Genomic DNA, 15,845 nt, shown 5'->3' with positions numbered 1-15,845 from the left:
CTGTGGGGTTTGTGCAGGTTGAAGTTCAGAACTGCAAACTCATTGCTCAAGTGTTTGTGCTGAGCGATGGGGCCGGTGCTGCGGGAAGTGTCTGCGGCTCAATGAGCTGCTGTTTTCCAGCACCAACCCCCCTCTGTATTCCTGTGTGGAATTAATGTAAACAGCATCTTGGGAACATTTACAGTGCCTTCGTTTAGCTGTAACTCTCTCTTTTTCCTTCTTTTTTCTCACAGTGGTTAAAGAAATGGATTAAGAAGTGTGATGATGACAGCGAAACTTCTAATTGGATTGCAGCAAACACAAAGGTGAGGGGGTTTCTTGTATAGACTTACCAGATGAGAACAAAACTGATGGCCTAATTCCTCTGTGCTGGGATTACTCTTTCTGTTGTGTGTTACGAGTTAAGAGCAAGCCTTAAAATTCACAGTACTCCTGTTTGAAAGGTGTTATCGCTGCAAATCAGGTGAGGCTCTTCAGATTAAGTGGAGTTCGCTCTTGCAAGAAAGAGTTAATTGGAGACCCAAAGGAAGCTCAAGTTTTAAGTCTTTGGGCTCCTGTGTGGCACTCGTGGCTTCCTGAGCAAATCTGCGCCTCGCTCCAAGCGTGTGAAACATGTTCCCACCACCCATGGCTTGATTTGGCTGCGATAATTCACATCTGCCTTGAAATCCCCGGGGTTGGCCTCTCGAGCCGTTCATTTCCGCTGGGCAGCGTTCCAGCCGGAGACTGGCAGAGCAGCTGGTAAGATTTTATTATGTAAATGTCTTCCTGCCCGGCTTTGCCTGAAACTTCAGCCGTTTGTGCAGTTGGAGATGAAATGGAAACAAAAGGTTGGCATGGCGGCAAAGCAAACAAAAGCAGCAGATGCCATGGGGGCGTTGGGAGCAGAGCTGGGGCTCGCGCCGGGCCGGGAGGGTGCGAGGAAACGGCCGCTTTGTTTTCGCAGCCCCGGTTGTGTAACTGGTTAATGGTATTGTCTGCGGCGGTGGCTGCTGCGTTCTGTGTGGTTTTCATTGAGCTGGAATGCGGCGTTATGGCGAGAGCAGAAACGCCCATCGCGCTGAAACGCACAGTTAAAATCGGGCTGAAATTCTGCAGTCTGGGCTGCTGCTTTCTGTTCTCTGTGGTCCCCGTGAGGAGGCCGAGCGTTGCTCTGCAAGGTGAAATCGCCTTTTTCTGGGATGGGTGTATTCCAAGATGCCTTGTGGCCCAAGAATAGACCCAAATTTGCTCAAACTTTGCTCAGTCTTCAGGTATTAAACCTGAGGAAGAGTAGCCAAACAGCTTGCAAAGGGCACATGCAAAGCAGCTTTTAGCTTTGGGTGTCATATATTTGGGACATCAGAATGGCCACAGCCCTATTTTTGTGTCCCAAAGCCCTCGGGAGGTGGATGAGGAGCTGCTGCTGCCCTTCGGGGTGTGATACCAACCTCCTCGCTGCTTTTTATTATAATCAAGTATTAAGCTTTCCCTTACTCTGTGCTCATTAAAACAGCTGAAATTATCTACCAAACATAAATAATGTGCCACTAACAATGGCTACGGGAAGTAGCAAGTTACTAGTCTCTTTTTCAGACAGGAATATGATCGTTTCTTCAGCTTGCTCGCACAAAGACTTAAGCATAGACAGAAATCCTGTAAAGATGGTTGTCTTTTTTTAATTTAACCAGCATCTAGACTTTGTCAGGTGGGAGCCGCACTAGGGGCTGGGCTGCTATTTAAAGCGTGACCTGGACTCTCAGAAATAGTGTTGAATGGCCAGAGTAAGGAGGTTTTTCTTGCGGGGAACACCCTTGGTGAGGAGGGGAAATGAGTGTGGCCAAGTCCAGCTTATCTTTTAGTTTCTATAGTCTGGTGTCAGCAGCAGAAGAGCTGTTGTCCTTGAACAGCCCTACTTCTAATACCATACAAGATGTTCTTACAGCGAGAAAATACTTTTGAGCCCTGGCTGTAGCAACAGGAAGAAAAAGAACATTGGTGTAATTACACACAAGCCAACTGTCCTGGGGTGTTATGGTTTCCCCATCAATTCAGTCCTTTTGAAGAACCTAGAAGGGAGTATCAGGTACCATCAGATGCTAAAAAAAGCCCATTTTCCATAGAAGAATCTTTGCCAAGTAATCGAATGGTGACTGCGGTCTCTGTTGCTGTTTCTAGCTTTTGAAAAGTGCTTTCTCGAGTTCTCTGAGCGCGATGCTGAGCTGCAGTCCTGTCCTGGACGTCTCTTTTTCATCTTGTCTTACCAAGATGAAGGTATAAGAGAAAAATACTCGTCCTCCTGGAATGTGGGCTTGAAATCTGGGTAATCCTTTGCAACAGGAGAATGCGCCATCCATTTGTTCCAGCTTGCCCTGGGAGACAGAATAGGCACAGAAAATTAGGCAATCGTTGCGTGAGAGAGTAGAGAACTGAAACCCAGCCGAAATGGTTTCTGCTCACAAACTGGAGTGTGATGTGATGTATTTTTTGATGAATTATGTAGAACGGTCTGAATGAAAAATGAGGAGATTTGAGTAGCAAGTTCTGTGGCTTCCTATGTATGTATATTTAAAAAAAAAAAAAATTTTGCATTAATTTATTTGCACTTAGGAGACCTGCACTGAGTTCTTTCTATTTAAACAGAAGATACAGCCCTTGCGGCGGAGAGTGAGCTGGAGTCAATGGCCTCTTACTTAAGACACTTTCACACATGAGTTCAGCTTAACTAAATTAATTTAAACTTGAGATAAGCTCATACAAGTTCTTTAACAAGCCTCTAATTCTCATTCTTCTTGTAGTGAAGGATTGAACGGTCCAAGGTTTTGCGTATTTATTTCTCAGTTTGTCATACAAACGTGCTTCTTAAATGGTTCCTTGAATCAAACTAGGCAGGTTTCAGGTTTTATTTGGTTCATGCGACTTTGTGAATAACAGAAGTACCTGATCTATGTGGTTTCTTTAAGTGAACCCTCCAATGAGTAAGAAATATAGAAAACTGGGGTTTGTGCATTTATTTTGGGTTCTTCAGGTGTATCAAGACTGCCTGAAAGGAGCCTAAAAGGAGGGTGGAAACCTGTTTTAAACTAGAGTTTTGGCATTGTTACTGTTTCTACATCTTAGAATACTAAAGGGAGAAGGAGGGAGATGGTAACAGTGCTGCTCGTCACTTAGGGCGCTGCTTTTTTTTTGTGGTTAAATTGGTATTAATGAAAGCTGTTGATATGATACCAAAACCGCCCCTGCCTTCCCCCTCCTGGCACATCCCATCGCAGCATCTCCCGGGCGAGAAGGGGCTTGAACGTCTGGCCTACAAAACACGCACGTTCGCTTCCTCCAGAAAAAGCCATTGGCCGTTTTTCTCCTCCGAGCAAGATCAAACGGCACTAACCCAGTTCTCTTCCTTTTCAGGTCACTTTTTAGTGACTGAACACGTGCTGTCGTTCCCTCTCGGTGTTGAAAATACCATTTTGCTCAAGGACTCCAGGTGTTGTCACAACCATACTATTTTGCGCTTACCATAATGAAGTTCCGTGCTTTCAGATTTGGTTGAAATGCATTAAGAAATCCCCATGGTGGTTGAGGATTCTTTTCATATTTTTATAGGACAGGTTACAGGGGGTTCCAGAGAGGAGTAATCTGTTACACCTGCCCTGAAATACTCAGTATATTTCTATTTAGCCTCCCATTCATAAAACACCTGAGGTTCATGGTGTTTTTATGACAAATGGAGCGTGTTCTCCTTTGCCAGGTTTGCCCAGTTTTAAAGTGCACTACTGAATTGTTTGGAGTGAAACAACGATAATGAGGTCACTTTTGCATCATGGCAGAATAATCTAGTCTTTGGTAATTTGATTTGCTGCCTGTTGTGTTGTTGCGTAGCCGTAATTCTCAATAAGATCTTCCTTCTCTGTCCTCCTTATCTATAAATCTCTCCCACTTGTTGCGTCACTGGCTTGAGTAGTTGCTGCTTTTTTTCTTTCTGCTGGTGTCTGGTGTTTCTTTAGCATGTTCTTTTGTGGAGTTTCCTTAATTTTTAAGAATATTCATGTGCCTGCATAGGTTATTGTGTCATCTGCCTGTCTTGTGCTTTGCTTGTGTAAAGGCAGGAAAAGGATGGCATTCCCTATAATAAAAGGGCTGTAATTAGGGGTTTTATTTTTGCATCCCATGGTTAGAACGAAGCCCACATGCGGATGAGGATGGTCCCACATCTTCTGTGGTGTGGACCAGCCCCACCGCACCTCTCCAGTTTGGCAGGTCAGCTGGGAACTGTTTCTTGTCCCGGTTGTGGGGTTTTCCAAGCAGGAAGGCTGGGTTAGCTCAGTCTTCCGCTGGGGCACGTGGGTGTTGGCATCTCAGCAGGTGAGATGTGTTGAGAAGAAACCGCACAGTTCCACGACCACCGTCGTCACTTGAACACCCTCTGACGCTGTGTACCCCAGCGTTGGAGTGACGCTGTCAGTACAAATTAGCGAGGTTCACCCTTGCTGATGAGCTCATTGAGCTGGGATCCTCAGCTATGAAGGATATTGATGGGACAAACCTTAATTTAAGTCCTGAAGAGGGAGTTGAAGGGCTGCCTGCAAAATAGATACCGCACTGGATAGCGTCCTCAAAGGAAGGGACCATTTTTGACTCTGAAGTTCACAGAACTTGATGGGTTGGGCTCAAGCTTACCTGGCTGAGTCTCCGTCCCATGGACAGCCCAAGAGGTACCTTGATGATGTGCCCGCCGAGGTGCTCAGCCTCAGTTACTCTGGAGTACAACAACTCTTTGTAGGACACATATAGGTGATGGGGTGCAAAGCAGGGCTGAAGAGTCCCCTCGTGAGTAACAACCAGCCCAAAACCACCTGAACCAAACCCAAAAGCCCTTTTACTCAGGCCAAGCCCTGCTTGTGACCTGTTGATGGGATGTGAGTGCTACAAGAGCTGTGATCCTTTCAAAGGAACGGCTCAGGAGAACTGTGCTGGTTGTGCGGGATCTCATCCCTTTCTGCCCCATCCTTCGGGAACGTCATCTTGTTCAGCCCCCCAGCTCAAAGCAAGGAGAACCTCCCAGTGAGGTCAAACTGCTGCAATGAACCTTATTTTTTGTCTCTTTTTCCCTTGTATTCTGCTTTGCCTTTAATTCAAATCTCCCTCCCTGCAGCGGGAAGGGCCGCGTCTGACATTTGGAGACCATATGGGTCTTCTGCACCTCCTGAGCTGCCTTCTGAGCGCTTCTCAGTGTGCAAATCCTCTTGGCTCTTAGAATACAGATAGGCAAGCTGGTGGGAAAAGTGTAGTAATAGTTGGGAAACTTGGAGTGAATGTACAAGGATGTGTTGGATTGTGTCTTTTGTAGAAGTAGTGGTTATAGATTGATCAAATGTGTTGTTTTTTGCCTGTTATTGAGAGTATGCCTGAATAGGAAATGATGTTTTTGGTGTCTCCTCTGGGTAACAAACAGTAAAAACTCCTAACTGGGGAGGGGATTTTATACCCTCTGACCCAAAAGCTGCAGCTGATTTTACGTGAGTGTCGATTACTTGTCTGGATATATTTGTTACTGCCTTGTAGATAAAACTGGCTTCTGCAAAAACATCATAAATGCTGGCGTGGCTGTGTGACGAACTGGAGTGAGGACCTCAGCCAGGCTCAGATGGGTTTACTTTGGAGGGTTTTAACCTGATGTGTTCCTTGGCCCCGCTCTTGTGCAGCTGCGTCGTGTCCCGGCACAAGAGAAGCACGGCACATTGGAGCTGGATCCAATTCCTTTGCTTATAGGGGTGGCTTTGTTATATTCTTGCAACCTCGGTTTATGTGCTCATTGGGATACCACAGACAATAACCTTGGATGCTCTGCGTGAGTTGAGTTTCACTTCCGAAAGTGGCCTTATGCTGCTGATGGGTGAGAATGATGCTGGAGTTATAGGAAAAGCGTTTCCCCAAAGATTTCCCTGTGCAGCGCTGCTCTTTGATAGCGGCTTTGTCAAAGACCTCACACCTGACGGGAAAACCCCTTGGGGGCTTTTGTCACAGAGTTTTCAGTGTGGTGTCACATGAAAAGGGGGACAAGAGCCCTGACGGGACATGCGGCAACGCCCCAGGAGGAGAAGCGTCTTTTGAGCCGCCAGAAGCTGCTTTGAAGCGCGCTAGATTCTTGCTGCGCGTTTGCAGTGACTTCTCAGATGGCATTTTCCGGCGGCAGGTGTTCTGGATTGATAACAGTGTGAGATCGGCTCACCGTTAAGCTTTGTTTTTCAGTTTTGAGCGCTGAAGTGGACCAAGCGCTTGATGGCGAAGAAGAGCCAGATGCCTTCCTCTGAGCGGTTACAGACCGTCGTGACTGCTGTGATTTTGGAGGAGGTCATGACATTACCGATCTGGCATAGCACTGCGACAGCAGCGTAGATAAAATGCCTTATTCCTTAGGGTTTTTAGCTGTCTAGCTGCTCCAGTTTTAAGGCCTGACTTGGAGGAGGATCTCAGTGATCAAAGGGAAGGAGTAAATCACATATTTCACTCAACGTGCGATCTCTTACTGCCACAGGAACCCTCCGAACTTCAGCAGAGCGTTGTGGGTTCCGCGCTTGCCCCGCTAACGGCGCTGTCTGTCTGTCCTGCCAACAGGAGTGCCCGAAATGCCACGTCACCATCGAGAAGGACGGGGGCTGCAACCACATGGTCTGTCGGAACCAGAACTGCAAAGCGGAATTCTGCTGGGTGTGTCTGGGCCCCTGGGAGCCCCATGGATCTGCCTGGTGAGTTCGGGTCCCACAGCAACGCCGGGAAGCCGTGACGCGAGGGGCATCGGTTTGGGCTGAAATCTGTGGAATCTTTGTCTGTTTTGACAGGTACAACTGTAATCGCTACAATGAGGATGATGCAAAGGCAGCAAGGGATGCACAGGAGGTGAGTCAATAACCTCTGGTGATAAGCGAGATCGCAGGGGCTCTGTGGTGTGTTTTTTGGATTTCTGTAACCCTATAAATTGGCTCCGTAGAATTTCCTGGATTTGAGCACAAATCCAAAAGACGTTTAAGTTCCCCCGCAGCTTTGAAGTCTTCGTGCCAGCCAAAAGAACGTTCAAAGCCACTTGAACCTAATGTAAAGAACAGATTGGCTCAGTTGCGTCATGCTGTCTTGCCTGTTTTATAGCCGCTCTTTGTGTGAGGTCTTCCTAATGCTGTGGGTCCGAGACAACGATCCTCACATTCTTCATTAAAAAAGTCTTTACTACCAAGTTCTTAATGTGAAACCTGAGGTGTTTAGACACGACACACCTCTTGAATAGAAATAGAACAGACCACCATCATTCCAATAACAATACTTGAGGAAGTTGTGGGTGAAGTTGCAGCTCCATTAAAATATTTTGGATAGAGCCAAAGCCCTCTTTAATGGGGAGGGATTCCATGCTGTGTGCTGCAGCTTGCAGGAATTCATTTCCTGCATCTCTGTCAAAGAAAGTGCCATTCTAGCCAAGAACCACAATATTTCCCGCAGATAAGGATGACTTTGGCTGAGATGTGCTACCTTTGCACATCCACAGTGTACGAGTTTAACCAAGCCCGTGTTGTCGCTTTATTTCCAGCTGATCTGTCAGTGAAATGAAAATGAGATTAATGCGTATAGAGTCATCTTGGTTCTCTTTTACTACTTAGCACATGGTGTATTTCCCCTGCTCTACCATCAGTGTGGCTTGGGCAACCTAGGGTTGCCTGCTTCACGGTAATTGTTTAATTAGAATTCCTTCCTAGCCATAAAGCCGACAAAATGTGCCTGTCGCTGTTTGTTATGAAGCTGGAAGCATTTAAGTCCTATAGCTTGAATGAAAACACCTTTGGAAAGGAAGCTCCTTCTCAGGGTCCGGAAGAGCCTTGTGGAGGGTTTACTTCTCTTGCAGCCATTGCTTTGTTTCAACTCTTTGTTTTATTGTTTCCCCCGCTAATGGGAATTAACACAGCGATCCAGAGCAGCCCTGCAGAGGTACCTGTTCTACTGCAACCGCTACATGAACCACATGCAGAGCCTGCGCTTCGAGCACAAGCTCTATGCTCAGGTGAAGCAGAAGATGGAGGAGATGCAGCAGCACAACATGTCGTGGATCGAGGTGCAGTTCCTGAAGAAAGCAGTCGACGTCCTCTGCCAGTGTCGTGCCACACTCATGTACACTTACGTCTTTGCCTTCTACCTCAAAAAGAATAATCAGTCCATTATCTTTGAGGTAGGAGAAAACATGGTTGTCATGAGTTCAGATCAATAAGTTAAGCGAAATAGGGACATGATGCTTGGAGAAGCTGGTGTCCTCAGTTGTGCAGAAGTGAGTCTGTCTTAATATTCCGTTGGGCAAAAGTTAGAGGTCATGCTGGGCATCGTGCAGCATCCTCTGCTGGAGGAGGAGTTAAAGTTACAAGTTACTGAAACAAGAAAGGGATTGAGGTTCTGTCTAATGCCAAATTTGGCCGTTCAAAGCATAGATCTGGCATTTTACCTTTCCCTGGTGTTGCGTTTTGTTTTCTTCCAAGGGCACTGCCAGAAAAACTGCACTTGCAGGTCCACTCTGCTTTGCAGGTGAAACTGTATTGGCTGTTTATCGTTTGAGAGTCCTTTGCTGGTCTCTGTGCAGAACCTAAGCAGGATGGTGCTGTGCTGCACGCTCAGCAGAGGCCACAAAGAACTACTGGAGCCTTTGCTCTGCCACTGCTGTGGATGTACCGGGAGTCAGAGGAGGCTTTGCACGTGCTGGTAAAAGAACAAATAGCCAAGAGACAGAAGAGGAGATAAATTGGCTTGTACTGTGCTGTAGCAGTAGTAACGAAAGGATTTTTTAGGTTTGCCAGGATGTTGTACATTGTGGAAGACGTTAAGACTTGCTGGTAGACATGCAGATTCTCTTCTGATCGACTGAAGAAATTTCAGCTTTTTCAATCTGCTGCTCAGAGCAGGTTACTAGTGCGTTAACACTAATCCTGCTTTTTATTTCAGTACTGATTTCAGCTGGACTGAAGAAAAAAAGAATCTCTTCCTTCTACTCCAAAATGCTCTTGCTTTTGTCTTTGCAGAATAACCAAGCAGACTTAGAGAATGCTACAGAGGTCCTTTCCGGGTACCTCGAGCGAGATATATCCCAAGATTCGCTGCAGGACATCAAGCAGAAAGTACAGGATAAGTACAGGTTTGTTTTTTAAATATCCTCTATGCAAAAGCTGCTCGAGCACCTGTATCTCCATCCATCCCATGTGACAGGGGTTGACACGTGCACTTGCCACACTCCCAACTCTGCCTCACGTCTGCTCTGCTGAGCAGTAACTAGAAGATTCAGTCTCGTAATGGAGAAATATTGTGACCAAAAGCACCTTAAGTTCTGCTGCTCCTGCACAGAATGAGGACGTGGGGATGGCCAGGACTGAGATAGAACCAGCGTAGTGAGGGCCAGAGAACAAGGAGTGATTTTGTTGTTCCTGCCTTTGGCCTAGGACGAGTTGCCGTAAGAGCAATCGGCTCTTTTTATTGATCTCTTGGGTCCATTTGTGCCAGACGCGGGTGTAGAAAAGCCGCATCCCAGAGGAGGGAGCGAGCAACCTGCCCAAGCCGGGGAGGAGAGCGGAGGAACTGGGGTGCAGGTGACACAAGTGCCCAAGATTTTACAGTCCCGGGGGAATCGCTTCTGCGCGGTGGAAAAATACAAAGCTGAGGATGTGGATGAGTCACAAGATAATCCTTGTGCTTTTGAGGCATTTTGCCAAAGTCACTGAATTTCTTAGGCCTCGCTTAGGGAGGGGAAAAAAGCCAAAGTAGGGTGAGATGTAGTGACTTGGGGACGCTGGCGTGTGGAAGTAGCCATGAAGCTGGGACAGGACAAGACTATCAGACCTTCTCTCTTGAGATATTTTATAATTTACCCTTTCAGACCACTGTTGAGTTGGTATCTCAGCTCAAGCTGCTTGTTTGCTCAAGTCCTCTGAAACTGGGTGCTTCTAGGGTTGGTAACAGCTCTTCAGAAGAAGTTAAACCTCTAATAGTGCCTGAAAACACAGTATCCGAAACCTTCCTTCATGTTTCTGGGAAGAAAGTATGCATGTCAAGCCCATGCAGGTCCCTAATTAACTAGTTCAGTCATGTCTGAATCATGTCCTGAGCGGTGCTCTTTGTGTACTGATGCAAGACCAGGCCCAAGGATGTTACCGAGGGGGTTTAGAGAGCTCTGGGAAATGGCAGGAGCTGACATCTGAGCTGATTTGGTTTCGGCCCATTCCATCTCTTCGTTTGCCAAGACGTTTCTAGAAAACAGGATTAACCCCCCACCACCGGCAGCAGCAGAACTGAAGTTATGAAAGCAGAAACTGCACGTGTTCGCTGGCACGTGCTTCGGAAAATCAGTGGCACTTTGTGCACGGTGGTTTCTGTTGCAACAGCCGATGGCGATGAGGAGAGCCAGAACAGTTTTATTTCGGATAAATCTGTTTGATCAGGCACTGAGTGGTGGCAGCGTAAGGGCTGCGGGTGCAAGTGAGGAATTAGAGCAACCGGCACTACCTGGCTTGTCCCCCGCCTGCCTAAAGACGATGGGGACTTTGGCATGGCCCACTGCGTATTTCTAATTTGCTCTTGGAACCTGAATACTTAAACCATTTCTCTGCTTTTATCTTTTTAGTTTGGCTAACACCCGTGACATGAACATGGCATCTTTTGAGATGTTCCCATGATATCGCTTTTCCTCAGTGTCACTTATCCCAGTAGGACTGGGCCTAACTCTGGGATCAGTTTCATTGGCAGCCTTCAGGTGTTTGGATGAGCGTAGGTGGGCGAGTGCCCCTCTGAGCCTCAGGAGTTGCGAGGGGAGGTCAAGTCTGCACCCCAACCAGACCAGTAAGCCCTCTTGTAACCAGTTTGACCGCCGGGATTTTGGAGGGGAATGAAATGCACTCCTGAGGTTTCACCCTGATTTTCTTGTCCTGATAGGGCACCAGCACCCTGTTTCGGGGCCCTGCCTTCAGCAAATCGCTGCCGCTTCTTCCTTTTTCAGTTATTAAGAGAGGTTCCTCAGCCGTAGGGGCTTTGGGGATACGCACGGAAACTAAATTTACATGCCGTTTTTTCAGCCAGGGACCTGGAGTTGAGCGACTGGAGTCTTAATTAGCGCTGTTAACGGGCTACAACGTCCCTTCTCGGGGGAATCTCCTCTTTGGGAAGTGAGGCTTGATGTAAGTTTGCGCTGCTGGGCCGAGCCGTGGTTTCTAACCTGCCTTTTCTGTGCCGTTTCTCTCCGCTGCAGATACTGCGAGAGTCGACGAAGGGTTTTGTTGCAGCACGTGCACGAAGGCTACGAGAAGGACCTGTGGGAATACATCGAGGACTGAGCCCGGCCCCGCATTAAACGAACTCTGAACCCTTTTACCATCTCGAGTGCTCATGCGATTCAAATAAAAACCACACGCAAGGCGCTAACGCCTGTTACACCGCTGGTCTGTAGTACCGGGATTCTGTTTTGTTAACAGAAAGTTTAAGTAAATTATATTGTAATAAAAAAAAAAGGTAGATAAAAAACATTGTACAACAGTATTCTAGGTGGCCAATAAGAGTGTGACAGACGCACTAAAAACAAGAAACAACCCTCCGACTTTAACTTGCAACGTAGCTTCATTCTCCAAGCCGACTCCTTTTTCTTTTCTATCTTTCTTTTCCTGTGTGTAGTACAGATGAAATTTAAACCAGTTTCTTGACACTGCTTTTCATGTCCAAACCATCCTTTTTGATGTACTTTGGTAAGGGGGGGTGGCTCTCCCACCCCTCTCCTCCTCTCTGCCGCCCAGGTACACGGATGAATGTCGATTGGCTCCATGTAACGATGATTCTTGGGGAGGGGAGGAAGGGGGGGTACACAGCAAGGAATTAAAACCAGAAAAACAAAACCTTTGTATATGACTTTTAAAACAAAAAGAGGACAACACAGTATTTTTCAAAGTTGTATATAGCGCATATGCATGGACAAAGAGCAAGCGTGGCACGTGTTTGCATAATGTTTAATTACAAAAAAATATTTATTCTTTAAAAATCTTCAAGATTATGTCTATTTGCTGTGCATTTTCTTTCAGTTTGATTTTTTTTTTTTAATTATTATTATTTTTTTCGTTGTTGTTGTTTCATTTTGTTTTCCCTGGGAGGGGTGGGGGAAGCGTGTGCTGGTGTAGTGAATATATATATGTTTTTTTTTTCTTTTGGAAGGCTTTTACCGGAGAAGTTGGGGTTTTGTTTCCTCTTCCTATAGTTCCTTTACGTCCACGGCCTCCACGGTTTTGTGTGTGTATCCACCGGTGGTGCCAGAGCCGTCCCCTCGGTAACACCGCAGTTCAGGATGCTTTGCCTTTCCTTTTTGGCCCCGGATTGCCCAAATCCACCTCCGCCGTTCCCATCCGTGTGCAGCTAGAGTTTTATTTTTGAATTCTGAGGCAGGAAAAGGAGGGGTATTTTGCACTACTGCTCAAAAGACTCCTGGAAAGATTGGTTTTGGCTGTGGATCTCCTCTCCTTTCCCCCTTCCATCTGTCAAACGGACCCTTCCTTGCTGTTTAAGTTTCACTTACGTTATAACAAGTCGTAACATTGAAAAGGAAAGATGATGCAATTGTCTTTGTGTTTGTTTTGGGCTCAATTACTGGGCATCCTGTCCTGGCAAATACTTAACACTCCATCTAGCGCAGTAGAAGTTGAAATCAGCGGGGTATTTTTCAATTAAAAGGGGCAAGAACTAATGAGTTAGCGAACTGAGTCCATTTTTATGATTTCTGTAACAAGAGCTATGTTAAAGTAAACAAGTGGTGGTGGTTTTATTAAATTTACTCCTGTATAGGAACTCCTCCTGTGGTATTTTTTGCCAGCTTCCAGAGGGGCCCGTTTCCAAAGGCAGATCGCAGGCTACAAAACGCTGCTCGTAGGTGGCACCTGGGTCACTTCACCTCCCTTGCTGACAAATACAGACACTTTAGCAATGTCATTTTATCCCCCTGCACGTCTTTTCCTCCTCGGATCCCTATAAAAAGGCCTTTTTTGCCCCGGGAATGAGGGTTTCTGTGCTTCTGCTGGCGCGGGGTGGGATGGAGCGGGGACGTTCTCGGTCTCTGGTGGTGCCTACTTGGGCTTCTTGGCTCTGAAAGTTCCCCATCCCTGCACTAAAACGCTTTTGGAGCGCGGCGGGATGGGCGAGTGCGGCACAGGCTCTACCTGGCATTGGGTTTTTACTGGATTTTCCCCAAAAATCAGTATCAGAATGATGTGGGCAGCCTCCAGCCCCAATGCACCTGGCTCCTGTTCTCTTAAACCTCGATGGAATTTGACAAACCCGAAGATACTGACGGTCAAACTCGCTTCCTCACAGCAACTCCACGACATTGGGATGCGCTTTGCGGGGTGTTATCTGTGGAAAATATAAAGAAAACCCCAAATCCTTCCTGTGGCTCCATGACGGGGGGCTGAGGGGCTCGGGGGGGCTTGAGGAGGGGCCGGCGGCTTGAAGAGGCAGCGGGAGTTCTGAAGAAACCCGCCTAATAAACCGGTATTTTATTATTTCACTAGTTTTAGTGGCGAACGGACCACGGGGAGGACCCCGGCCCTCCCGCCGGCACCGCCGCCTTCCCGGCGGGCTCCGCGGCGGAAGCGCCGGTCGCCATGGGAACGGGGCTGCCGCCGCTTCCCGCCGCGCAGCCATGGCGGAGCCGCGGGCCGAGCCGGTGAGAGCCGCTCTTCGGCCTCCTGCCCGGGCCCCCTGGGCGCTGGGGGGGCTGCGGTGGGGTCGGGGTGGGCTGGGGGGCCAGGGGAGGCGAGAGGAACTAAGGGGAGGTGAGGGGAACTAAGGGGGGGTGAGAGGAACTAAGGGGAGGTGAGGGAATGTGAGGAGAACTATGGGGAGATGAGGGGTTCTGAGGAGAACTGAGGGGAGACCGGGATGGTGTCGGCGGGAGGTGCTTTTAAACAGCGAGTTTTTAATCTTTGCACACTCGTTATCGAAGACATAACGGAAATTCAGCCGCACTCCGACTTTTCTCGGCGTAATGTAGCGGAATGGAAGCTTTTCTCAGCGTCCCACTGCTCGCTTTTCCTTGTGTGCTTGGGGAAATTGTCTCAAATCCAACTGCTGCGTCGTGCAATCGGGTTTCTTATTGTCAAAGCCTCTTAAGGAAAATAAAGAGTCCTGGGATAATGTAAAGAAAATAATTTCGTGGATAAATATCTCATTAAAAAACAAGGAGCAGACAGAAGGAATAAATGCTCTTTGTTTTTGTGGTGAAGGGCGGTTGTGCCGGACGATTGGAACCAGGCCAGTGTGTCTGGAAGTGATCTGGACTAAAGGCTGGTTGGAAAGTTATTAAAGCGAGGAGGAAATAAGTGAAACTACAGGGGAAGTCTTAACAGTGCGGAGCGACAGGTTTTGGAATTGGGATGATGTGTATAGGGGGAAAAAATGACAAATATATAAAAAAACGAGGGGCTTTGTGCACTTAGGAATGAGTTCTTGGAGCTGGGTGATTCTGTGAAAGTATCAACGCAGCTTTTCGCAACAGCAATCAGCAAGGTGAATAAAATGTTAGAAACAAAGCTGGCAAAAGCCTTTCCTGTGCACATCTGGGTTGTTTTCCATGTCTCAGACCCTCTACGGAGGATCTGTCATCCTTTCCACCTCTAATAAAATAAAAACAGTATAACAAGATCATGTTACCAAAGCATTACAAGGAACGAGGGTAGACTGAATCTTCACTTTAAAAACAATGTTTATTAAGGAGGCAACACAGGTCTATGAAATCCTGTGTCGTGTCTGGTAAGGAGGAACAAGGAGCGTCCCTTCCCCAAGAAACTGGAAGTCAAAAATATAAATGCTTCCCTGCGTAATCATGTATCTCTTCTGTGAAGGCTTGATTTTTGATGTAAAATAAGAATAAAGATATAAAATCCATGTATTTTCCACTGATTGGGTACCTGCTTGTCCACGAGTTCTGGGCGATACTTGCAGGTCAAGGTTTGTTGCTCGCTGTGCAACGCAACGTTGCTTCACCCACACACCTACGGACTCTGATGATGTTCTAAGTAACTTTATTTTATAATAAATACTTTAGCCATTTTCCTGTGTGATCTCTAATTAGCACCTTAAATGCCAGGGTTTTGCTTTTTGTAACATAATGATAATTTTCTAGAATCCTAATAAATAGCATCGAGCCTCCGGAATGGGAATGTGGTAAAATAAGGGGGTTTATTTAGTCTATGCGGCAAACAAAAACCGGCTCTAACTGGGGAAGAGCAGCGCCTGGCGGGGCAGAGATTGTCTCTCAGCAGTGATGTTATTTTTATGCCCTCTTTTGGGATTTGCCAGTTGTCCTTTCCGATTATTTTCTGGACTAGATCTTCAAGAACCTTTGCCTGGTATATTTAACACTCCTTTTTATTTTCTGTCTTTGCAGGTTTCTCCATTGCCGGTGGCTACAGAACCTCTAAAACCCCGTCCTAAAAAAGGTTTGTTTGAAGAGGTGGTTGTGTTTCTCGGGCAGGTTGATTTGAAGATTTCTTTTATAGTGTGTGCAACTGTCTAGTAAGAAATAAATATCTGCTGGGGAAAGACGAGACTGTCTAGACTGCAGGCTGCCGAGTACGTTGTTTGAGGAGCTGTGTGATCACAGCTCAGTGCTGTTTCTGGCTGACTTATTATACCTACAGCATGTTTGCTTATAATCTGAGAAACTGTTTATTTTAGTGTGTACATACTTGTTGGGCTGTTAATGAGTTTGATACTCATTGATCTTAAATACTAAGAGGGGTTGGTTTGGTTTAGGTTCTTCAGAAAGTTGTCTTGCTGTAGAAATGATCTTGAGAAAATAACATCATGTTTTATTGTTT

General features: G+C 46.7%; 2 protein-coding genes across 2 annotated transcripts in view; both read left to right on the top strand.

Annotated features, from left to right (window-relative positions):
• ARIH1 (ariadne RBR E3 ubiquitin protein ligase 1) overlaps nt 1-12,810 on the top strand; it is a 52,965-nt gene extending 40,155 nt beyond the window's left edge. Inside the window, exons 9-14 of the mRNA XM_082061288.1 lie at nt 234-305; nt 6,595-6,725; nt 6,819-6,876; nt 7,928-8,188; nt 9,027-9,139; nt 11,240-12,810. Coding sequence (XP_081917414.1) covers nt 234-305; nt 6,595-6,725; nt 6,819-6,876; nt 7,928-8,188; nt 9,027-9,139; nt 11,240-11,324 — 720 coding nt within the window. The 3' untranslated portion in view covers nt 11,325-12,810. The remainder of the gene's footprint in view (nt 1-233; nt 306-6,594; nt 6,726-6,818; nt 6,877-7,927; nt 8,189-9,026; nt 9,140-11,239) is intronic.
• An 832-nt stretch (nt 12,811-13,642) lies between these two features.
• Nucleotides 13,643-15,845, top strand: part of BBS4 (Bardet-Biedl syndrome 4) — a 38,345-nt gene continuing 36,142 nt past the window's right edge. Inside the window, exons 1-2 of the mRNA XM_082060693.1 lie at nt 13,643-13,690; nt 15,413-15,464. Coding sequence (XP_081916819.1) covers nt 13,667-13,690; nt 15,413-15,464 — 76 coding nt within the window. The 5' untranslated portion in view covers nt 13,643-13,666. The remainder of the gene's footprint in view (nt 13,691-15,412; nt 15,465-15,845) is intronic.

This window comes from Streptopelia decaocto, assembly GCF_964273445.1.
Source record: "Streptopelia decaocto genome assembly, chromosome: 9".
Lineage (NCBI taxonomy): Eukaryota > Metazoa > Chordata > Aves > Columbiformes > Columbidae > Streptopelia > Streptopelia decaocto.
The sequence above is the reverse complement of the archived record's forward strand: the minus strand, read 5'-3'. Positions and strand labels throughout refer to the sequence as shown.